A 26338-nucleotide genomic window follows, 5' to 3' on the forward strand; every position below is an offset into this window, starting at 1 on the left:
CGATCTGCTCGCCTGCCGCTCTCGTCCCCGCTCCTTAACACACCTTGGTCCAATCTTCTCCGTCCATCAGTTTCGGCGCCGTTCGGTCCACAGGTGAACTTTATCATCAGTTAGAGAAAGAGGGAGAAGAGAGAGTAATGGGGGCAAACTTCACACTCACATGATATCTGCTTTGGGCAGGTCAAAAATACATATTGTCAGTATTGACAGTTCATACCGTCCATATGTGAAAGCAGTATTTGGCGGCGTCAGATACACGGACACCCAAAGACATAATGTCCCAAAGGTGCTCAATTAGATGTAGGTCAGGGGAGCGTGAGGGCCAGTCAATGGCATCAATTTACATTATATTACATTACATATCATTTAACTGACACTTTTATCTAAAGTGACTTACAATAAGTGCATTCAACCATTACAGTACAAACCCAGAACAGCAAGAATCATGTACAATTAGTCTTCAAAAAAGCCAAACTACAAGTGAAATAATTTTAGAATTTTATATTTTTTTAAATAGAAACTAAAGGTCCCACTAGAGGACGTCAAGCCCTCATACCACCCTCATGGAGTCGGTTTCTGACAGTTTGGTCAGAAACATGCACACCAGTAGCCTGCTGGAGATCATTTTGTATGGCTCTGGCAGTGCTCCTCCTCGCACAAAGAGCAGATACCGGTCCTGCTTCCTGACCTGTCCAGCTCTCCTTGTGTAATGGCTGGTCTCCTGGTATCTCCTCCATGCTCTTGAGACTGTGCCTGGAGACACAGTAAACCTTCTTGCAGCCGCACGTATGGATGTGCCATCCTGGGGGCGCTGGACTACCTGTGCAACCTGATTGGGCTGCAGGTACCGCCTCGTGCTACCAGTAGTGACAAGGACACTAGCAGAACACAAAACTAGTGAAGAATCAATCAGGAATGATAAAAAGAGAGTAATTGTCTATGGCCACCACATGCAAAACCATTCCTTTTTTTAGGGTTGTCTTGCCTTTGACTTGCCATTGCAACTGTTGTCACTTTCATTAGCACCATATATATTAACCCTTCTGAAATAGGGAAAAAGTAAGAAAAAACCCCACCCGATTAATGTTCCAACTGCATTGGGGATAACCCTGACTTATCACCATAGTGTACAAGGCCAAATTTTACACAATGGGATTAATAGAATGATATCTGAGAATGGAGAATTTAAAAACATTTGAATCTTTGAAAGCTTAGTATCACATTTCAAATAAAGATTTCTAAAATACTTAGGCCAGACATTATGCCTACAAGAAAACCAACTCACTGGAAATCATAGATTCTAACCCATTAGAGATTTTATTTTGGACTATAAAGAGCACAAACATGTTATTAAAAGATGTTTAGTTTGCATCTGGAAAAACTGGCATGGTTAACATCTTGGTGTACATTGGACAAATGTAGAGATAATAATCATAATAACTACAAGTAAAAACGTGCTTATAAAACAATATGTATAATATAAAACCCACAACCATATAAATTATATTAATTAACAAAAATATAGATATTAAAAGTAATAGACATCACAAGTATAAATCTAACTGTCTCCAATGTAAAACTCACATTGGCACCTGGCTTCAATGCCTGTGGGAATGCAATACATTTGAGATACACAGCATTAGACAATCAAGTGTTTGCAAATCTACTTCTATGTCTCCTTGGAAATATTCCTGACACACTAATACAACATCAAGATACTGTTCAATCACCTTTGATACGGGCAAGTAAAGGCATTATGGTGAAATCGGTCAGGGATGACCCTCCCTTTATTTCTATGTGGAAATCACTGATTTCTGAAGTTGTTATGTTGGGGGAAAAAGGATGTTTTATCAATGAGAGATTTATGCTTTTGTCTGGTGATGGAAGAGACCATTGGAGATTCTGGGAATCAAATATGACCTGCTGTATTTTAGTATACTAAAGTTTGTTGTGAGGTATGTGAATAGAAAGAGCTGAATCCATAGACCAAAAGAAATGACTGTTTTCTGTATATCACTTTCATTTTATAATATGTGGGCACTCCACCTCCTTCTTTACGCTGTGGACAAGTCTTGTGGCATTTTGAATTGTGTTCGTGAAGTTTCAATACAAAATAGAGCATACATTTTTTAGTTTTTTGGAAAATAAGTAAACCTGCTAAAAGGTTATTGTCTCTTTTCACATTGCCAGAAGAGGAGTCCTTTTATCTTAGGGTAAGCTTTTAGAGCTTATTACTTTTGCAATGGAGGTTATTTTTTCACCCATGTCTTTTTGTTTATTTCATTTTTAGAAGGATTACATAAACTACTAAACTATTACATTTTGGTTTCACTGTCTTAAACTAATTTTATGAGAAATATGATCACTTCCCTTTTGAATATTTCTACTATGAGAGCTAGACAATCATATTGGCAGAGTTATTTGCTTTACTGACTGTCATTGTAGTTTGCGGGCTGCATTCAACCCTAAAGTGCGCAATTTGGAAATGGCTAATATCTCTGGCTGTATATATCTTACTGCAGAATAAATCTGGGACCAATCAGACACCTCTCTGTCGGTACTATATGATAATTAAGAATCTAAAAATCTAGTTCATCAAGTGAATAGAATAGAATAGAATAGATTGTTTGACTTTTCAGAGGTCAACTTTACTATGCCTTCATCCAGCAGTTTGTATTGTGTGTCATTCATTGCCATTATCCTTCAGGAGTTTTCTCACAGTCTTCAGGTAGTCCGAGTCTGGATAGCATTCACTGAGAAAACACAAATTTCAAAGAGACGATTACATTTAGGTGGAGCAGTAGGTCGCAAAGTGTTTCTCCCTCATGCTCCCATCCCACTAACTTTGACGAAAATTTGAATCCAGCAAAGATCTGGACCCCAAACATAATACATAGAGCCTTAGTGTATGCAGTGTTTACCTAAAATGTTATACAAACAAAGCTTGTGTCAAGTTTTATCTGGATGTTTTTTGTTTTGCTGCTTAAATGCAGTAATTTTGGCATTTTTGGTATCACAGCCACCAAGCATCTAATTTATTCACTTAAAAATAATAAACAAGACCAGGTCAAATTGTCACAGCCTAGTCTGCCATGCATTGTTTTGATCCTGTCTCTGTTCTCCTGTCATTTCAGATCCAGTCACTCCCACAAGCCTCTGATTACCCCTTCACCTGAGTTTCCCCACCCACATACTCACCTGCATCCTATTCCCTCATTAGTTCCTCTGTGTATATTTACATACATTATATTTAAAATGTACTGCCCTTAAAGGGATAGTTCACCGAAAAATTGAAATTCAATCATTATCACTATGCCGATGGAGGGGTGGGTAAAGTGTTTGAGTCCACAAACGTTTTTTGGACTCCAAAAATAAGAAATTCCTCCATACTGCTCTTGAGGTGTCATCAAGTGTCCGCAAGCCGCAACATTTAAATTTGACTCCAAACGGCATCATTTACACCATGATTTTGCAATATTAACTTACACTTGGTTCCCTCCATATGCTTGTATTTTTAGGGGGATGGAAGAGTTGACCATGTCCCCTCCATCTTTACCAGCAGCAACAGTGAACAAGAGCTGCTGGTGAAAGGCCTTGTCCAGCAGCTTGAAAACCTTCCTGCCGTCAAGGTTGTCAGGCAGGTAAGCACAGAGATGCAGACCTGAATATGGTTGGCCAGGGTGAGGATGTTTTTCCTGCAGGCAGAGAAGTTAGGTTTCACTGGTGCACCAAACATCACTGTCTCCTATAAATTATTTTCAGGGTATGTACAATTTTGTCAACTTAATATCAACAACTGCATTTGTGACAAATACCCTAGAAATTTATGCAGCTAATTATGGAAAAGATTGAGGTTGAGTGTATTGGCCATGTGACAGTTAATACTTATTCTGCTAAATATCTTGGCTCTCTGTCCCAAACTGTCAACCAAAACTGCGAAAGCCTTGCATTTTTTTTACAGCAACCTCAGCCTGAACAAACACGTTTAAAAAGTTACCCATTCATGTTTTATGCAACTCCAAGTTCAGCTAAATTTAATCAAAGAGAAATTAGATTGTTATTCATGCTTTAATTTTCTCTCATCTAGACTATAGCAGCTCACTCTATATTTTTCAGAGAGAATTACATCTTATTCAAAATAGGGATGTCACGATACCAAACATTTTGTAGTCCATAACAATACTATGAAATATCCACGATTCTCTATAACACGATTCTTGAAACCATCCTATTTACTTCAACACACACTCCTTTATAAGAATATTTGAACATACAAAAAACTAAAGTGGCTATGTAGCCTTCAAACAATAAATAAAAAGAAAAGACTATTAACATTATAAAACAGAACAGTGGCATCTATATTCCTGGATAAACGTGGCGGCACTTCTTCTGCAACAACAAAGTTAAAACACTGTGTTTATGTTTAATTAGCACAGAAAAAGAAAACACACAAATATTAATAATCAGTGCAGGGGGAGGTAGAAAACCCAGTGGGCTTATTTTGAAGCCTCTATCTAAATATTGTTAAAGCGTCACAACAGAGAAGTCAAGAAATTTAAAACATAGATAGCCCAACAAAAAACAAAACAAAAAAGCAACGCAATTATCAATACAAAAATAAAAGAAAAAAGAATGTGTGTATTTGATGTGGACAGGTGTGCTGATTCATCAAAGTGAGTGTGTGGTGTGTATACACATGCATTGACTTCTGAGCATAGTAGTTAAAAACAAATCCTATCTCAAAGACAACAATTCATAAAGAACAGCTATAAAGCAGCAGTTAAATGGTATTTAAAATTTTGTTTTTGCATTTTATAAAAGAACAGTTTGCCACCTGTGAAAAGTCATTCCCTAATTTGGCTCCTCTAAATCTAATTGAAAAGTGATCTCTGCTAGTGAGGAATGTAGGAGGTTGAGGATCTTACGATTGAGGAGTTAAATAAAAGTGGATCTGTGAATTTGGTTTGAAGTAAATCTTGAATTGAAAATCACATTCGAAAAATATTACTTTCATAAATAGTAAGAATCTGCCATTTGGGTGAAATTGTGTGAATCCTGTTGCTATCTGAATAAAACTGGAGGACCAGCATTTTGTGTAGGGCCGTAGGAAAAGTACTTGGCCAAACTAAATTACGATATGATAAGATAGGGATAAATTAGGCTATAATAAAGAATAAGACAGTTTGATGTGACAAGCTGACTAACCCTCCTTACTAAACCACTAGATTTATTTATTTTTCTGTTGAACCAGTCAATATGTTCTCTTCAGCTCAAAGTTTCATCAGCAATAATTGCCAGAAATCTTGTCCTTGAACTTGGGGCATCAAAATTTAACTAGGGTTGTGTCATCTGCAAACATTATTGGGTAAAGGGTATTTGAGACCAAATCATTAATGTAAATAAGAAATAGTAACAGTCCAAGAATGGACCCATTAAGAACACCAAAGATCAGCTTTGCTAGTAGTGGCTTTGCTTGAATAGCATACCTGAAACAAATTGCTTTCTGTTGGAAACATAATTCAAACATGTATGCGAAACACCATGGAAATAGCTTTTCCAGTAAAATATGATGGTTGACTGTATCAAAAGCTTTTGAAAAATCTATTTAAAAAAATACAAATTTCTTGGAATTTTGCTAGCTAATTCATAAGCGATATTGACAAAATATTTAATATATCAAATTGATTATTGAGAGTACTTTCACCTTCTAGAAAGGATGAGGGTTGCTCAGAAGTAGTCTTTTTTCTAAGCAACAACTGATTTATTACTATCCAGGTAGTTTTAATGTCCTTTGAACAACTCTTAAAACTTTTGTTAAAGTATTTCTTTTTCAAAAATCTATTAATATAATTATGTTTATTTCCAGTAGATTTGTAAATTCTATGGGTAAGAGTAATGTGATAAGACTTTTCTTTTTCTTTTTTCTCTTTAGCTTCAGCAAATCAGCAGTAAACCATGGCTTATTAAATTCTTGACAGTATTTCTTAATGAGCCTACCATTTAAAAACATCCATTAAAACTAATAGTAATAACCTTTATAAAGTTTTGATATGCAAAATCAGCATTATCTTCCTTAAATAAATCATTCCATGAAATTCTAGCAAGCATATTTTAACATATTTAATTTGCTCATTATTCTTCTTTGGAATATTTTCTTGGAATCTTTAGCTTTACTGACCTTGATTACAGAGTATTGGAATATGGGGAAATGATCTGACCAGTCTAAATATAAAACACTAGCTTTCATTACATCGTTCGATGAGTTACTTAAGATATATATATATATATCAATGTTGCAGAATTTTCCTTACCTCGTGTAAATTTATGAATAAGAGGGAAAACAAATATTAGAATAAAGGATATTTAAAAAAACTCATACATTGGTGTCCAATATACCTAAAGTTTATATCACCTAAAATCACTTAACAATAGCGATAACAGAAAAACCATCAAGTGTTAAATACATTTTTAGAAAGACTTCTTATGTTCAAATGAAGAGTAGAAAATACATTTGGAGGCATGGATACACACGTCAGTAAACTGACTTTCACTGTAAAAAGTACATAGGTTCCAATCATCAAATGATGAAAAGAAGTTAATGTCTGGGTAAACATCTATATTGTAATCGTCAATTGTAAATTTATCAAATGGTTTAAAAATGTGGTCAGCAGGGTCATGGATTTGGTGTGCAGGTTGTCCCAAATTCAGAAGCAAGGTGAGGGTAACGAAAAGTGACCTTTTAGAAAGGTAAAGGCAAAAATATCTATGCAAGTGAACCAAAGATACTAAAGCTGAGTAGTGTTGTCACAATACCAAAACCTTGGTTTCAATAACAAGTTATGAATTTCGATAGCGATACTTTTTTGTTTAAAGAGACGCTCTATTTGAGCCAGTGGCACCAGACTTCTGTAGTTTAAGAAAATGGGTTAGAAAATTTCTGATGATAAATTTGTCATAGCAGAGCATTTAATTAGATTGAGAGGTGAATAGTAGTGTGCAAGATAATCCTGGGTTTGAGCTTCGTCACCATGAAATGCCAGACTTACAATGTCATTTATGTTCATTATTTCCATGCTCAATTAAATTGCAGTTTATCTGTTAAGTGTTTTCTTGTATTCTTGCTTTTAGGGTACATATTATTTGGATTATTGTAAAGATCAAGATCATAACTTGTCAACTTTAATGACCTAACGTGTTATTATAGATTTACATCAGAGAGGATGCCACTGTGACTGACAACCTTGCGATACAACAGGAGATTCATCATGGCGACACCCTGTTGTTAGAGTAGCTACAAACAAATTACAAAACCAAATAAAACACCACCGGTCATCTTCCCTGGATTACAACGCAAACACTGGATGACCTACAACAGCTCGTTGACAAGTATTTCTATAGAATAGACATCATGACTTCACCACAGAAACAACCACGCCGAGAATGGTCCACGGAAGCTGACGACAACGGGAGCATAACTATTGAGGTCAGTGTACTCGAATCCATAAACAATAAACTGTCAATTCTGGAAATACTACACGCAGACATAAAAGAACTTAAGGCCAGTCTCGAATACACACAGTCACAAATTGAAACGCTACAAGCAGAAAAAATGTCTGTCTGCTTGTGTCTGTCTGTCTTCTTGTCTTTCTGTCTACGAGTGTATATGTATGGATGTAAATGTGTGTGTGTATGGTGGTTTGAATGGATGTGTAAATGTATGAATATCTGTATCTAAAGCTGATTATTGTGGCTCTAATGTGTGTGCGTGTGTATGTGTCAGAGAGAAAGGAAATACAAGTGTATAAAGGTATATATTATTTATTTTTATTATTTAGTATGTATGTGTATATTAGATGTGTATAGGTAGATTTGATGGTCAAGGATAGATTGATGGAATAACACCGGAAAGCTAAACCTGAACACCCAGTTTACACCAAATTGTCTCTGATTAATGTACCACTGTTACCTTTTTGCACATGATGTATCTATGTGTCTTTGTCTTAGTCTGTCTTTGTTTGTCTCCACTACCTCTTCTTGTTTTCATTCTGCTTATTTGCTTTCCTCCCCCCTCCCCTGGTATCACATCCCCCTTGTTCGGGAAGATCAAGACAAATCAAGATGTCAACAACTGTACCAAACCTAAAAAACAAATCCAGTGGTCACAGCACTAAAATGTGTCACCTGGAACGTACGTGGCATCAACAAGTTTACTTCAAGAAACCAAATTATCAGACAGTGAACACAAAATGTTAAAAAAGCAGCATTTCAATCGAATATACTTTGCCACGTACAACTGCAAAAAAAGAGGCATCTCAATTCTGATTGATAAAACCACACCACTAATCCACAACCATACCATAACAGACCAAGAAGGACGCTATATCATTATTAATGGAACAATTAAAAACATCAGTCTAACAATTACAAGTATCTATGGTCCCAATGCAGACAACGCAACATTCTATCATGACTTCTTTACAGCATTCCCAGATTTTTCAACATCATCAATAATCATTGAGGGTGACTTTAACACAGTTGTCAACCCAGCAGAAGACAGTTCAACAAACTCGCACCATATCAAAAACTGGCATTCAACACAGAAAATCAAACAATAAACAGATCTGGGTCTTGGCGATACTCAGAGGCTACAAAACCTGTCAGCCAGGGACTAAACTTACTGTTCTCAATCATGATCAATCATTTTCACAATTAGACAACTTCCTGACAAGCAACTCTATGATGACACATCTCTGACCCCACCATTCATCCAATCATCACATCAGATCATGCCCCAATCAGCTTCATATTGCACCACAAAAACAAAACTAAAGCCAACCATAGATGGTGATTCAACACATCCTTACTTAAAGATGAAGAATTTGACTAATTTCAAGAGAGAATGTACGTTTTATATGGAAACCAATGACTCAGCAATCACCTCACCAACACTAATATGGGAAACAGCCAAAGCAGTACTGAGAGGGAAAATCATCTCATATTCAATACAAAAAATAAAGACCAAGACCTAAAAACAAACAAATATGTATCAGTGTATCCTACGCAGTCGAGTACCACCACAGACTGTCCAGGAGCTCACTGATGCCCTGATCCAGGTCTGGGAGGAGATTCCCCAGGACACCATACACCGACTGATCAGGAGCATGCAAAGATGTTGTCCAGAGTGCATACAGGCACACAGGGGCCAAACACACTACTGAGTCACAATATGAGTTGCCGTGATGAAATTCACGCAAGTTGGATCCGCCTGTGATTTAAAATCTTTACTTTGATTTTCAGGGGGGGTTTGATTCTAGCCCTCAAAGGGTTGATGATTTTGGTTTCCATTGATGTCATTTTATTCTCAACAAACTTCAGAATGTACATCAGTAAAGATTTTCAACTTAAATAATTTGTTTATCAAGATCTGAAGTGTGATTTAAGTGCCCTCTACATTTTTTTGAGCAGTGAATATTACAGTGTAAAAAATTGACAAAATCTACACAGAATATGCTCTACAATTAGTGGCAAAATAAGTAATGATAGTTGAATTATAAGACAGTGAAAACCGCTCACTGCGCACTGCCCACCGAATCAAGCCAAACCAAGTGTGCACCGCCATCTCCATACTTTGCCTAAGTTTACAAATTCTGTTGTTTTTACCCAGTCTGAGTTTACACATGTGTCCGATTACACTGTTTATGTGTGTGAGTGTGTGTGTTTGTGTCAGCACAAGAGAGAGAAAGAAGAGAGCGAGAGGGACGGGCTGATGAATGCGTGCGTAGCTATGAAGAAAGAAAAAAGTGAGCAGAAAGCTCTAGATTATAATTTAATTTAATTTAGTCAATTGTAGTATCTGTCATATAACACTTCAGACACTTAAAACTAAATGTTCTAGCCTGGCTAAGATAATATAAAATAAGATAAGATATACTTTATTGTCCCCAATGCAAAATTTGCTTTGGGCACTGTCCAGCCTGCAGTTTCACATAAAATCAAATCAAATCTCTTACACATTGGCCTGTAATACTTGCATACACATGCCACAGTTCACATATACACATACACATCTGCTGACAATGACGTAATATTACACTGTGACATATTGTGCAACCTTTTTATACTAAATATTGCCAAAGAGGTGACATTGCTGATCCCTTATTACATATTGTTGTCGAGGAGCTTAATAGACATGGACAGAAATTAATGTTTATAACGGTTCAGCTTACACTTGGGGACCCTCAATCTTCTGCCAGAAGGTAAAGGCTGAAACTCTGGGTGAAGATTGTGGGTTGGGTCAGACACATTTTTTTGTTTTTGTCTGAAGACAAGTCATATTTTTTCTGCAGGGACAGATGGTTTTTAACCCCCACAATTTTCAGGGCAGTCTGTACCAGACGGTTGATCTACAGACAGGTTACCGTACCAGCTCCATAATACAGCCTGGTAGAGTAACAGCATAAACCTCTGCTCCACTCCATACTACCTGAGTCTGCGTAAAAAGTACAGTTGCTGTTGGAGGCTGGAGCAGAGACTGTCAACATGGGACATGTCGTCTTCTTTCACTCTAATGGAAAGAAAAAATTCCCGAAAATACACATTTCGATGATGTTTGTTTTACTACCCGCTGTCTGTTTGCTAGCAAGACACAAATTAACTATTTTAGTTTTTGTCTTTAGGCTAATTGGCTTTAAACTTGAGGAACTGGTAGCTTAGTCCTTTGTTCATCACCACTCAGCTACACACAAGCAAAGAAAAACCAGTACAACAGGTACAGGAGCTGGGAGGTGCTCCCTGTCTGACATGTTATGATGACTATGTGCTCACTAGTGCACCTTCAGCAGACAGCGATTTGAATGCACAACAATGCATCTAGATTCATTTCAATTTATCCCATCCACAATTTCCTATACTAATGCTAATGGCTGCTTTTTCATCAATTAATATCAGTTAAAGGGGACATAGCATGCAAATTCCACTTTGTTAGTGCTTCTACAGGTTAATGTGGGTATCTGGCATGTCTACCAACCCAAAAACTCTGGGGAAAAAACACTCGCGCGTTTTGTTATAGTTCCTCTAAGTCAGAAACGTCATGCTTGAGCGACTCGATTGCGCTTCCTGGGTATTGTGTCGTAACAATACACTGGAAGTCTCCTACATGGTCTTGGCCCACCCCCCCGCCCCCGTCCCCCACACTCGTTACTTCCGGGTTTACACCGGAGGCTGCGAGGCAGCGCAGCGCCGTCCCCAAGCACGCAGCCGGGCTGTTCACACGGGACGAGCATTTCTCCGCTGGTCAGCCCGCGATTCACTCACATGTGGCATTTGTCTGGATCGTTGGGACTGGGAGGCTGCAGCAGCTGCTCGGGAGCGACCCTCGCTCTCCCGTGCGTGAGCTGGAATTTGTGTCAGCGCCACACAGCCAACAGTGTGGAGGACTTCCGCAGTGTTCAGCGCTACTGTAACCCCGAACCCCGACATTCAACGGGTACAACAACAAGCGGAGAAAGCAGAATCGCGGGCTGACCTTATATGTACAGTCTATGGGGCTGACCAGCGGAGAAATGCTGCTCCCGTGTGAACAGCCAGGCGGCTGCGCGCTGAGAACGGCGCTGCGCTGCTCGCAGCGGTCTTCCACACTGCCAGCTGTGTGGAAGACTTCCGCAGTGTTCAGCTCTACTGTATGCCGGGTTACAGTAGTTCCGCCGGGTTACAGTAGTTCCGCCGGGTTACAGTAGTTACGCCGGGTACACGGACGCGAAGCGCCGCCTGAGGCAGCGCAGCGCCGTTCTCCAGCACGCAGCCGCCTGGCTGTTCACACGGGACGAGCATTTCTCCGCGCTGGTCAGCCCCATAGACTGTACATATAAGGTCAGCCCGCGATTCTGCTTTCTCCGCTTGTTGTTGTACCCGTTGAATGTCGGGGTTCGGGGGTAAATGATGGTCTTCATAGCCCCCCACCTCTCTTTTCTCTCTGTCTGTCTGCTTGTGTGCTTGTAGTGGATGGGCAGAGGGGGACATTTAATTATGTGATTGGGAAAATTAAAACTCCAGGACAACAAGGGGAATACAAAGTATGGGATGCATATTTGATAATTTATATCATATAAAATATGTAATTTATATCGTTTAAAATCATGGGGGGAGAGGGGGAGGGGGGAGCTGGCTCATTAGCATTTAAAGGAACAGGCAGTCAAAACAGGTCGCTCTGTGGAGGGCTGTTTTATACAGGGTAAAAAGGGTGCTGTTTTAAATGATCCTTGTGGTATTTTGACCAAAGTATGTTACAGACATTTCATTAAGACCCCAAGGAACCATATCAACTTGTGGTAAAATGGGCATGCTATGTCCCCTTTAATAAAATCAGTCAGATATGAACTCCCTTTTTATTAAGACAGTGCTTTAAAAGGTGTTGACTGTTACTGTTATTACAAGTGTGCTGTAATTTACAATATAAGATTTTCAATTCAAAAATCAGACTACAACAGTAATTCTATGACAGTGGTCAGTGCTCTCCACACTGATTTCACATTCAGTCAGTTTAGACTTGTGTGCTGCACCTAAGGCTTAAAAGGACAAACTCTGATAGTGTGTGAATCCACATATTTCTGGAAGATGGGGCACCATGCAAGTGAAAGCTCTTCTACAAATCTTTTGAAGAGGAATGCAGGGATACCGCCTGGCCTTGTGGCCTTCTTAGTGCTTGTGTGTTTAAAAAGTGATTGGACTTTAAAGGGGTCTATCACCAGCCTTGCATCCTGTTCAGTTACATGGATTGTCTCTAAAACATCCCTATATTCAGAGGAGTAGTCCTGAGTTTCAAATCTCAAATAAAAGTCACTCAGCTCACATGCTTTCTGCTGGTTATCAGAGGTACTGAGACAATATTTAGCTGGAGTCATGTTTGTGATTGCCTCCATAGTGTCCCACAGGTTTTAGTTGAGTTCATTGCAGTGAAACTCTGTTCAATGATCTCCTTATGTCTAAACTTTACTGGTTATAATTTCTTGTGTATGATTGAAATATATTTTAAGCTAAAAAAAATCTTGAAACTGAATTATGACTTGCTGTCCCTATAAACAGAAGATGGCAACGATTTTAGCATTTAATGCTATCTTACATTCTTGAGGATTACGTTCTTTGTTGGTTCCTGTTTCCATTTGTCTAACTATATACATGGTTTCAAACTTGAAGCAAGTCTAGCAGAGAAGTCATATTACTGTGGAGAACCTATGGGCGACCAAGAAGTAACCCAGAAGCCAGAAAACCTTATCAGCTTATGCACCAAAGACAGTCCCATACACAAGAGTGCAATCATCATCTGGGGAGAATTTAGGGGAATTGATCACCAAACCAGAGACTGTACTTAAAGATGAAACCTGTGTCTCCAATTGCACCCACTATACTTAAATTAAGCCAAAATACTCAGGGTACCAACACTGCCATCTTATGTCTGTAGCGTCATTTGGACCAATACACACGCTCAACCAATCGTGAGTCAGTCTCAGCTGTCTGTCATCACCTTTTAAAATAAATTGAGTATAGCATTACTTCAAGCAGGTCACAAAGTAAAGCTTAGCTACAATCCAGTATCTCAACTGACTGCAGCAGTACTTTGTACCAGCCCACATTAGCTGGTGGTTCAGCAAATTTTCTCCTTTTAATTGATTTGGCAAAGCCTATGTCGCACACTCTGTTGCACTCTCTATTTAAACAGATTTATCAATCAATTTTTTTTGTCAATACCATATTCACAAATCACAATTTGTGTGTATCTGATTTAGCCTGTGTAATCTTCTTGCTTCAACGGATAACTACTTCACAACCCATCTCCACCCCGCACCTCCTTTCCCTACTGAATCTTACCAAATCCATGCCATGTGTCATTGATACCTGCTCTGTTCTGTGATAGGGTCTTTTAGCTTCTGTTCTCCATGCCTCACTTTCAATGAAGCCTCATGTAAGGGTAGGGAGGTGTGCTGAAAATGATATAAACCATATTTGATTAAAAAAAATTATCTCAATTTATTTTACTTTTTATTTGGCCCATGTCTCATCCATTAAGCACACATTAAGCAGGGTTTAGGACCTATACTACAGCGAGCCACCAGGGTACAATTGAGGCTTAGCTTTTGGGGAGCTGTCATGTTGTCCATTTGTATATATAGCCAGTGACTCAAACCAGAAGCCAGACAGTCATTTGACAAATTTTGATAGAGGATCAACTGTAATTCAGACAATAAACAGATGCACGATATTGGTTTAGCCAAGCTTACTGTCTGGATTCCATCTGGAAACATGAAGTTGATCTGTAGGGTGTTGTCATTAGGGAATCCTGGCAGGTCTCTGTGTAGGATTACACAGGTTGTCTGGCCCTCTGGCTGGCAGCCATTTAGTACGTTGTATTTTCTATTCACCCCATCATTAGCTGCATGGACAGCAGATATTATATATGAATTATCCAGAACTGATAATAATAATAATGAAATTTCAATAGACACAAAGAACTATGAGTGCATATTTGTGAAAGACCTTGTTGCACCAGTGATGGAGGTCCCTGTCCATTCAGATAGCGGTTACAGTGGAACTTGTCGCTGCTCTGGCCAGCACCCATACTGTGCAGCAGGAGACAAACACACAGAGGGGGAAGCAGATTAAAAGGTTTGGATGAATTCAAAGTATTCAATATACAATAATTAACATTGTGAAGAACACAACATTTTAAGTGGATTGCAGTGATGTAAAAGAGACACTCACAAAAGCCAGTTTGACAGTTGTGGTTTTGCCTCAGAATGTGCATTTAGTTAATTAGTTACTTAGTTATTAGCAGTGGATATGCTGAGTCGTTTTGAAGGCAGACTGATGTTCCCCCACTTAGAAAAGAGGGTGTATCTATTCACATGACTGTTGTAGATTTTGTGGATTCACTCTCTGATGTGACACTATGGCCATTACGGTCATTAAGGACTTATGAATTAAGCAGTCGTTTACCACCACCTTAAATGGTGCACTTCAAATACACTCAATAAGATATTATAATGACAATTAAATCAGTTTTCTCAAAGAATTCCCTATCCTAGTCCTAAACGAATTACATATATTCAGTACTAATTGCATCCACATGTTAAACTTGTACAAATGTAAAAAACATAAATAAAATTTCTAATTTATTACTTTTCATGTTTTATGAACACGGTTGTGTTCATATATTCCTTCCTCTATTTTCCCTTATTATATGGGGAAGAATATTGTCCATAAACAATTTGGGTCAATTTGATTGAAATTTTTATATTTTATATGTCCAAACTGTCTGACCTCTCAAAATGCACTACACCTACGAACTGAAAGAAATACTGCGGAAGGTGTCAAAGATGTAGCGGATAACTTTCAATGGACAGAGGATCCAGATTTTCCCCCTGCAATTTTTAAAAGAGCAAGAGAGCTTTTGAGGGATAAAATGGAAATGAGGTTTGGAATGCAATACCATACCAAAACTACAGGTAACTGTCGGCAAGGAACATTTTTTCACAGACCCAGACAGGGCAGCAGTTTGCAGAACAGCACTTTGGAGTAGCGTCTACTGGTTGACGGTTGTCAAATGTCAAATATAAAGTTGATGGAAATATAAGGTCGCTTTGTTTACATTTCCTGTTTATTGGAAGGCAACTTAACTTCAATGTAAATGGTTTGTATTTATATAATGCTTTTATATAGTGCTTTTCTAGTCTTGATGACCACTCAAAGCGCTTTACAGTACAGGTTATTGCCAATCATCCATTCACACAGCACCATTTCTGAGGGGCAATTTGGGGTTCAGTATCTTGCCCTAGTAAACTTCGGCATACAGATGGGGAAGACTAAGATCGAACCACCACTTTGTTTTCAAAGCTTAAATTGACTGAATTTGCATTTGCACTTCATATGCAGTTGAACTATCTTATGGTGAACACTGTGTTATTTAATAGTTCTTTTATTTGTATTTTCTGAAACATGCATCGTCAAAATAAGTAGACTATCCTGTTGTGTTTTCACTATGTTATGATGGGCTAGTTTATGTTGTTTCTCAAAACCCGAATGGACTTGAAGGTTGAAATGAGGTTAACCCTTAGATTATAGGGAGGTTCCTTTCGTATTTGTGTACATACTGGTATGATATATACATTATTCTTTTAATTAACATTTATTTTATTTTATTATTCTCTTTTCACTGGTCTATTGTTCCTTAGCCTCCTTAATGGAGCTGCACCACATGTTCTGTTCTAGCAGCGGCCAGACTCTCTGTGGCTTCATGTTGGGGGGCTGGGTATTCTGCTCTATGATAAATATTCCTTCTATTGTAATGGAAACTTCAAGATCTCGGCAGGTTTTATTTCTTCAATGCAGGACAACAATGTAGCTCACGGTCGCAGGCAAGGAAACCTAACCTGTACCTCCTGCAAAGTGAAGGGTTTGTACCACCAAGTTAAGAGGGGTAAAGTAATAGCCCATTGGAAATCTCTCTCCTCTGACATTATGTGCCTACAAGAAACCATTTAACTCTGGGTCTCTGCCACAAATGCTTAACAAGGCTATCGTAACGCTTATCCCGCTAATCACAATTATTTAACACAATTACTCTTTGACTTTGGAAAAATCACGCATTTATGGAATTTATTTGAAAAATAAATCATTTCGGCGCACAACAAATTGTAGTTTCAACACTACCTGCAGGGAAAAACTATTGTCCTGTCTGCAGGTGTGTGTGTGTGTGTGTCTGCTCGTCTCTGTCGCTCTTCACTCAAACAGACAATCACAATTATTCAGTTATTAATCGACGGTGTCGGATCATGAATCTGGATCGTTACGGTCACTTTAACACCGATTTTCTGGCTGTGCGCATCACGCTATATCTCTTGTGTGTAGCAGATGAACGGCTGGGGCGGCTTTGGCTAAGAGGGTTAAGTGGTCCAACACTGGAAAAAAATTTGAACGCACTCTTAATAATCACATTGAACCTGATCCTGTCTTAATTGTGCTGGGAACCTCAGATGTCACATCTGCATTGAGAAAGAGCTCAGAAGCAACTTCTATTATTTGATTACGGCTAAATAATTAATTTTAATATTTGGGTAGAATATGAGGGTCCTACTTACAGGCTGTGGCCCTTCACTTTCTAGAACTTGACAATGGACCATCCAGACCACTCAGGTCGTCTGGAATAGGTCTGCTTTTTGTCCCTAGAGTCAAAACTTATCATGGATCACCTTTTATTAAATCAAATAGTTTCTCATCATACACACCCTCCCAATTTGGCAGTGTATTTAAGCTCTCTCACTTTGCTTGCCAATGCCTCTGCTGCCTTATGTCAAAATCGCTGCCTGTCATTTCATCTACTCCACCACCCCAGCAACCACCCCTACGCTCCGACAAGGAGTTGAAGATATTTGCTTATCACTCCCCATTATGTAAATATAATCATCTCTGGGGAATTGATCAAGTTATGAGTTGTCTGACAGAAATTAAATTATTAGTGATAGCATGTGTATGTTGAGAGTTAGGCTTAGACTAATTTTCAAAAGTTTTTCATTTTATATTGCAAGTAGGACAAATAATTTTTAATTGGATAATGTATAACAATAAACACAATGCAAGGACAAAAATAGGAAAGTAGTACAAAATAAAAGGACACTAATGACAAATTGAAGATGGACACTATAAAGAAGTCTAAAAGTATGTTTTATATTTATGTATTTATGTTGTGGTGCCGATGAGTGACATAAGAAGAGACTGAAACTGTGTGTTGTGGGTTTTAATGAGTTTATTGCAACAAACTAACCAGATCAGAATAATTGCGATATTTATAGAGAAGCTGTAACATCAGTTTATGCAGAATCAGGACGGGCCTCCTTATCAGTTCAAACACACGGAGCAGGGTTACGCCCAGGGGCACAATGGCTGTGCTGCGGAACGGCTGCATGTTGCGGTTATCAGTTGTTCACATTGGCTGCGGTTCAGCTACTGCCAACACTATATTTTAACATATGGTTTGCCTTGCAATATAAAAGAAATTTATAAGAAACACAATATCTGTAAGAGGTATTAATTTAGTAAAAACAAAGCAAATTAATTTGTAGAGTGCATTATCATACACAGATGGCATTCTATGTGCTTTACAGAAATAAAAGAACCATAAAAGTACAGGTTGGAAGCAATTGTTGACATTACATTAACATATTGGAGTTGGCTAGCTGATTGTAATTGGATAATATGCTTACTAGGGGTGTGCAATATATATCGTCTACGATAATATCTTAATTGTTGTTTTAACGATGTGCTAGCTCACGTTATCGTTATCGTAAAAAAAAAAAAAGGTAAACTGCATGACGCAGCGTCAGTAATGCATCATGCGTCATGCAGTAGGGCCGCTCACACGTATGCTAGAGTTAAACAAGCACAACTGCCGAACATGTCGACTCATGACTGAATTTAAAATGATTGAACAAACAGTGCCAGAATATGATACACAGACACCATCAGCCTTGCAAACTGCGTCGTCAGATTTAATTGCGAGACGTGGATCAACTTCACTAGCATGGCGATGGTTTGACTTTGAAAAGACGAATTTTGTTCAAAAGAGGGCAATCGACAAACTATGTCGGAAATCGGTTACCGTTAAAGATGGCTCAACAACCAACCTGTTTCACCATCTGCGATTTAACCACTGCACAGAATATGCAGAATATGAAAAGATTCGGCAGTCAACAAAAACATAGTCAGCAAACTTTAGCAGAATATATTTCGCCAAACTTTGCAAAATATACTGCAGAAGGTTTTATACTTTGCGACAACAACAGATTTATGGTCAAGCAGAACCTCCGAGCCATACCTCACGTTGACAGTACATTTCATCGTTTTTTTTTACATTTTATTTCACTTATTTGACAAAACTTGAGGTTTGGATTTGGTGACATATGTACAATATGTTGTGTTTTGTTCTTCCTTGAGTGCTGCACACTTCACCTTACAGCAGTGAATGTTTATCCAGATTCTAATGTTCTTGTTCTAATGTTTAATGAGTGTTTTATTTCTGTTGGATTCATGTCTTGTTTACATTAAGGGGAAGTGTCTGTTTGAAATGCTTTACTCATACTTGTATGATTAAAGCAGTAATATCTGCACTGGTAAAAAAAAATTGTATTGTATTGTATTGAGTTTGAAGTAAATAAATAAGACCTGCTTTCCCTTAACAAGTTGTTTTCACTACTATCATTAGTAAGCAACAGTTTATATCCTAACTTAACAAGAGCAACCTAGTATAATACAATACTTTTTTACAAACACTTTTAAAGGATGCCAAATATCGTCTAATTATCGTTATCTGCAAATTCCCAGAAAATATTGAGATATTATTTTTTGGCAATATCGCACACCCCTAGTGCTTACTGTACTTAAATCCATCTACATCTAAAGCAGGATGTACCGCGGACAACGGGGTGATTGCCTGCGTCTTCCCAAGCTGCTGAGTAAGCTTGTGAGAGGCATCGTGAAGAGCTGCTAAGACAACAACCACAGTGAGTATATGCTCAGTGGGTCTCCGCAAATCCAACGAGCAAATATTGAAAGAAGTGTATTATTAAATAAAGACAACAAATACTTGGATTGTACATTCTTACATTCTCACTGGAGAAGTGTTAAAACATACAGAAGTCAAATATTTAAGATCAAATGAGCGATACATCAGTTTTCAACAGACTATAAAATTCCTGACGGTCTTCAATGTCGCTGCAGGCCTGTGCAAATGCATTCTTGGATACTGGTTCTGAACACACCCTGTGGTTCACTTCAGTCTTCTTTGCTCCTCCATTACTCCCGCCCTGTATTGTTGGGGAACCAAGAACCCATTTTACAAGAACACTCCTACTACTCGACCCCTCACAAACGTTACTCCCGCATTGACTACTTCTTAGTTAGTAATTCTATTATATCTAAAATTAATAACTCAGCAATCCATACAATAATAATCTCAGACCATGGCTTAATCAGCTTTGATATAATACAAGGAACTGCACAAACCGCCTCAAGTAGGTGGCGGTTCAGCACCTCTCCACTGGCAGATACAGATTTTAACAACCTTTTCAAGAGAGAGTGGACAACCTTTATTAAACTGAATGACTACCTAGATATTTCTCCATCAGTACTTATGGAAACTGTAAAAGCAGTCATCAGGGAACACATCATCTCATACTCCACTCACAAGAAGAAAAAGGAACAAGAAAAACAAGAACTGGAAAGCAAACTGAAACATCTACACTCCAAACACTCCTGCATCCCTACTGATCAAACTCAAAATAAGTCAAAACACAGCTTGAAAGCATGATACATCAACAGACCCAATTCCTTGTGCAAAGAACAACATTTTGTTATTTTCAACACAATGAAAAAACAGGTAAATTTCTCACAAATCAACTGGAAAGAAACAGAAAAGTCACTTATTTCAGCAATTCAAGACACACAGTGAATTTTAATATACAACCCAAAAGAAATAAACACAACTATTTGCAACTACTATCAGACATTCTAATCTTTAGACAATGTAACAAATATTTGCAATATTCACTCTTTCCTCAACAACTTTGAACTCCCAAAATTCTCCAAAATAAAAGCCACCATAATAGAGCGATCCTGCAACTCTGAACAACTCAGAAAATCTCTTCCATGCCAAACAATAAGTCAACTGGTTCAGATGGCTACCCAATAGATATCTATAAACACCACTGGCAACTCCTATCTCCTGTTTTTGACCGATTGGTCAATGAAATCAAATCATCAGTAACCATGACAACCCACACAGCTCTTATCTCAGTTTTGCCAACTTTCACCTCCAGCCACAGACCAATAAGCCTGATCAACTGCGACCTAAAAATAATAAACAAAGCATTAGCCAACAGAATTGAGACAGTCATACCTACAATAATCCATCAAGACCGAACAGGATTTATGAAAGGCAGGCACTCATCCACCAATATGCGTCATTTATTCAACATCATCAATCTATCCCAGAGAAGCCCCCTCAACTCCATATTTACATCACTGGATGCAGAAAAGGCCTTCAACAAGGTCAACTGGGCAATCCTTTTTGCCACTATCAAGAAATTTGGTTTTGGGAGTCGTTCACTCACTGGATCAAACTCTTAACAACTCTCCATGCGCCTCAGTCATAACCAACAATCACACTTCCCAGCACTTTTCACTGCTACAGGGCACAAGACAGGGATGTTCACTCTCTCCACTATTGTTTGCAATCTTCATTCATATCCATATTACCGGAATGCAAACAAATAATTTGATGACATCATGCTGTACTAAACAAACCCCTTAACAGCCCTCCCAGAAGTCTTCAATCTTGTATTCACATTCTCAAAAACTCAAAAATTCTTCCACTCTGTGAGGGAGACTGGAATTCTGAGTTAAAAAATATCCCCCTGACAATTAAAACAGGCAACATTAACTACCTTGGTATAAATGTTTACACCATGCTGTCAGAACTATTCATTCTGAATTACACACCACTTCCTAATATCAAATAACTCCAAACTGCAACTTATTCAATACAAAATTCTACATAGCACTTCACACAGTATAAATTACACAAAATTACACTATTAAAGAAGGCGCCTCCCTAGCGGCCGCTCACTCTGAGCTTTTTTTCTTTCTAACTTGGTCTTCTTTCGTTTTTTCTTACTCTCTTTTTGCTTTGTGTGTTTTTGTTCTGCTGACATTTGTGCACTATGGAAACCAAGTGCATCACGCTTGCAGTGTTCTTTCTGCTGTTTTTTACACTCTTGTGGTGTACAGTAGGGATCAGCTATTAGCGCTTTGTAACACAGCGGTGCTGAATGAGGAGATACCCGGTTCCTCAAATCCTGCGCTGACCAGCTTGCGGGATTATGGAGGTCATCTTCAACATGAGCCTGGCGCTGGGGACAGTACCACAGCTTTTGAAGACCTCCTGCGTGGTACCCATGCCAAAGACTCCGCACCCAAAAGACCTCAGCAACTACAGGCCGGTGACACTAACATCCCACCTGATGAAGACCCTGGAGCGGCTTGTCCTAAAACATCTCCGCCCCCTGGTGAGACCAAAGATGGACCCGCTACAGTTCGCCTATCAGCCTGGCATCGGGGTGGATGACGCCATCATCTACCTACATCACAGAGCTCTTTCTCACCTGGCAAAGCCTGGAAAGATTGACCGGCACTTCTGGGGGACCTCACATCCTGGATATCGGACTACCTGACTAACCGACCCCATTATGGGAGGACCCGAGACTATGTGTCGGACAAGGCTGTCTGCAGTTCGAGGCCCCCGCAGGGAACGGTTCCGGCTCCTTTTGTCTTCACCCTCTACACTGCAGACTTGATCAACCAATCACCCTCCTGTCACCTGCAGAAGTTCTCTGATGACTCTGCAATTGTCAGCCTCAGTAAGACATTGGGGAAAACCAAAGAACTGCTGGTAGATTTCCGCAGGCACAGAAACACCGCCCCGACACTTGTGAACATCCAGGGAATGGACATCGAGATAGTGCAGCTGGGTGTTCACCTGAACAATAAACTGGACTGGACTGATCATGCCAGTGCACTATTCAAGAAGGGCCAAGAGACTGAGGTCTTTTGGGGTGCAGGGGGCACTCCTGAAGACCTTTTATGACTCTGTGGTGGCATTGGCCATCTTCTTTGGAGTGGGCTGCTCGGTCAGCAGCATTTCAGCTGCTGACAGAAAGAGACTGGATAGACTGATTAGCAGGGCTAGCTCGGTCCTGGAATACCCGCTTGACCCAGTGGAGGTGGTGGGACAGAGGAGGATGAAGGCAAAGCTGTCTTCTCTGATGGACAACCAGTCCCACCCACTGCAGGACACCATCACAGCACTGGGCTGCTCCTTCAGCGGCAGACTGAGAGGTATCGCAGGTTGTTCCTTCTTGCAGCAGACTGTACAACCAGCTCTGCTCCCAGTAGAACTACATGCACCATTATGGAGTGGACTTTAACTCTCTTAACTGTGCAATAATCACTGTGCTATATTCATCGGCATGTGCAATATCAATGGTTCATATGCAATTCATTCACTATACATATTCTCACACTTTTACACTGTATATATTAGTTTAACTATATACTTTTTTCGATATTTTTCGAAATTTTTTTTACATTCCTTACACTAAAGTATTGCATATTACTTATTACTTACTGATGCCCATTTTTACTGTTGATGCTGTAATACAGCAAATTTCCCTATTGTGTGGATTATCTTATTTTATCTAATCTCAAATGGGACCCGTAAACAATGACAAATGTACACACTGCACATTAAAAACAAGAGATGATTATCTTCATGCCATCTGGCTCTGCCCACCCAATCATTCTGGACAAACATCATAAATGATAAAGGCCTGTCCTAGAAAATCTAAACACACATCCTTTTAACTAAACACATAGTATATTAAAAATCCATATATTTAAATAAAAAAGGCTTTAATAGACGGAAATTGTTTAATTTACTAATGCGATGACCAAATGTATTAAATAACCATGAAATTGATGCACTTTCATTCTCAATATTTATTGTCATAATTAAAATCTTCAACTATACCAGTTGAGATAGTTTGCTTAGTTTACAATAGAGTATATGAGAATGTTCATATTGAAATGTAACAGTTTTGGCTGTTGTTAAATTGTTTGACCTATAATTGATCTGTCACTCCTAGCAATTTCTACTGGCATGAAATCACATATGAGAGCTTAGAAAATCATATTTATATACACACACATATACACTACCGTTCAAAAGTTTGGGGTCACTTAGAAATTTCCTTATTTTTCAAAGAAAAGCACTGTTTTTTTCAATGAAGATAACATTAAATTAATCAGAAATACACTCTATACATTGTTAATGTGGTAAATGACTATTCTAGGTGGAAACGTCTGTTTTTTAATGAAATATCTACATAGGTGTATAGAGGCCCATTTCCAGCAACTATCACTCCAGTGTTCTAATGGTACATTGTGTTTGCTAATCGCCTTAGAAGACTAATGGATGATTAGAAAACCCTTGAAAACCCTTGTGCAATTATGTTAGCACAGCTGAAAACTGTTTTGCTGGTGAGAGAAGCTATAAAACTGGCCTTCCTTTGAGCTAGTTGAGTATCTGAGCATCACATTTGTGGGTTCGATTATACTCTCAAAATGGCGAGAAAAGAAACTTTCATGTGAAACTCGCCAGTCTATTCTTGTTCTTAGAAATGAAGGCTATTCCATGCGAGAAATTGCGAAGAAACTGAAAATTTCCTACAACGGTGTGTACTACTCCCTTCAGAGAACAGCACAAACGGGCTCTAACCAGAGTAGAAAGAGAAGTGGGAGGCCCGGTGCACAACTCAGCAAGAAGACAAGTATATTAGAGTCTCTAGTTTGAGAAATAGACGCCTCACAGGTCCCTCAACTGGCAGCTTCTTTAAATGGTACCCGCCAAAGCCGTGTCAGCGTCTACAGTGAAGAGGCGACTCGGGATGCTGGCCTTCTAGGCAGAGTGGCAAAGAAAAAGCCATATCTGAGACTGGCCAATAAAAAGAAAGGATTTATATGGGCAAAAGAACACAGACATTGGACAGAGGAAGATTGGAAAAAGTGTTATGGACAGACGAATCAAAGTTTGAGGTGTTTGGATCACACAGAAGAACATTTGTGAGACGCAGAACAGGTGAAAAGATGCTGGAAGAATGCCTGACGCCATCTGTCAAGCATGGTGGAGGTAATGTGATGGTCTGGGGCTGCTTTGGTGCTGGTAAAGTGGGAGATTTGTACAAGGTAAAAGGGATTTTAAATAAGGAAGGCTATCACTCCATTTTGCAACGCCATGCCATACCCTGTGGACAGCGCTTGATTGGAGCCAATTTCCTCCTACAACAGGACAATGACCCAAAGCACACCTCCAAATTATGCAAGAACTATTTAGGAAGAAGCAGGCAGCTGGTACGCTGTCTGTAATGGAGTGGCCAGCGCAGTCACCAGATCTCAACCCCATTGAGCTGTTGTGGGAGCAGCTTGACCGTATGGTACGCAAGAAGTGCCCATCAAGCCAATCCAACTTGTGGGAGGTGCTTCAGGAAGCGTGGGGTGAAATTTCTACAGATTACCTCAACAAATTAACAGCTAGAATGCCAAAGGTCTGCAATGCTGTAATTGCTGCAAATGGAGCATTCTTTGACGAAAGCTAAGTTTGAAGAACAAAATTAATATTTCAAATAAAAATCATTATTTCTAACCTTGTCAATGTCTTGACTATATTTTCTATTCATTTTGCAACTCATTTGATAAATAAAAGTGTGAGTTTTCATGGAAAACACGAAATTGTCTGGGTGACCCCAAACTTTTGAACGGTAGTGTATATATATATAATAGTGCACATTTGGACAGCTCAAGGCTCGTTGGATGTGACACAGCTGGCAGCAAGCTCCTTTATAAACCTGAGAAGGTGTGCAGAATTATCCTGGCTTGCTGTGTCCTGCACAACCTAGCTATGGCTCCAAACATCCCCTTACCACCCGGAGCAGAACCGCAACCAGACAGGCATGGAGCCAAATGTGGGGCTTCCTGGAAGGGCTGCAATGCTGCCTCGCTACATCTTAAAGGCATAGTTCACCAAAAAATAAAAATTCACTCATTATCTACTCACCACTATGCCAATGAAAGGGTGGGTAAAGTGTTTGAGTCCACAAAGCACTTTTTGAGTCTCAGGGGTCATGGAAATGTAACATTTTGATCATGCACAATGTAATTATGTTCATTTCCCCTATGATTGATCATTAATACATCTTATACAATGTAACCTTGATAATGCTGAATCCTGACCAACTTAATGAATCTTGACCTGATTGTCTAAACTAATGCATTGTTGATGTCAGCAGAAAATCCTGACCTATGGCTTAGAAACAACCTAAACCAGAGGGGGAGGAACGTGCCAAATGTATAAAGAAAAAGACCAGCTTCCCATCGGTGTGCATATTACATACCAACATTTGTCTTGTGCACCATGCTCTGAGCATTAAAGTGTGACAATACTGTAAGAGATTTGTCTCTCGTTCCTCGTTGTCAGCGTGGAATTACAGAATTGCCACAACAATTTGGGGGCTCGTCCGGGATGCCAAACTCATACCTTCTTCAGACCACTTTCAAGACCAAGTGAAATTCTGCACACAGTCAGTGAAGGGATTTTAAATCGCCCAAGACCCAAGTTGTCTACCTCTCCTGAGGGCAGGTCGTTATCGACTCCCAGGGTGAGAAGAGGTGCCTTGTGAGATCG

At 39.1% G+C, this 26338-nt stretch overlaps 1 protein-coding gene across 3 annotated transcripts in view; it reads right to left on the minus strand.

Annotated features, from left to right (window-relative positions):
- Positions 1–1294: 1294 nt before the first annotated feature.
- dtx3l1 (deltex E3 ubiquitin ligase 3L1) overlaps positions 1295–26338 on the minus strand; it is a 35670-nt gene continuing 10626 nt past the window's right edge. For 2 of the 3 annotated variants that reach the window (XM_035142194.2, XM_047337886.1), the window contains exons 2-5: positions 14530–14612; positions 14274–14425; positions 3487–3695; positions 1295–2753 (exon numbers count right to left, since the gene is read on the minus strand). In XM_035142194.2, the coding sequence (XP_034998085.1) occupies positions 2684–2753; positions 3487–3695; positions 14274–14425; positions 14530–14611 (513 nt within the window). In that variant the 5' untranslated portion in view covers position 14612 and the 3' untranslated portion in view covers positions 1295–2683. Of the gene's footprint in view, positions 2754–3486; positions 3696–13890; positions 13977–14273; positions 14426–14529; positions 14613–26338 lie in introns of all 3 variants that reach the window. The other variant, XR_007032244.1, reaches the window with a different exon arrangement.

Source organism: Hippoglossus stenolepis, chromosome 19 (assembly GCF_022539355.2).
Source record: "Hippoglossus stenolepis isolate QCI-W04-F060 chromosome 19, HSTE1.2, whole genome shotgun sequence".
Taxonomy (NCBI): domain Eukaryota; kingdom Metazoa; phylum Chordata; class Actinopteri; order Pleuronectiformes; family Pleuronectidae; genus Hippoglossus; species Hippoglossus stenolepis.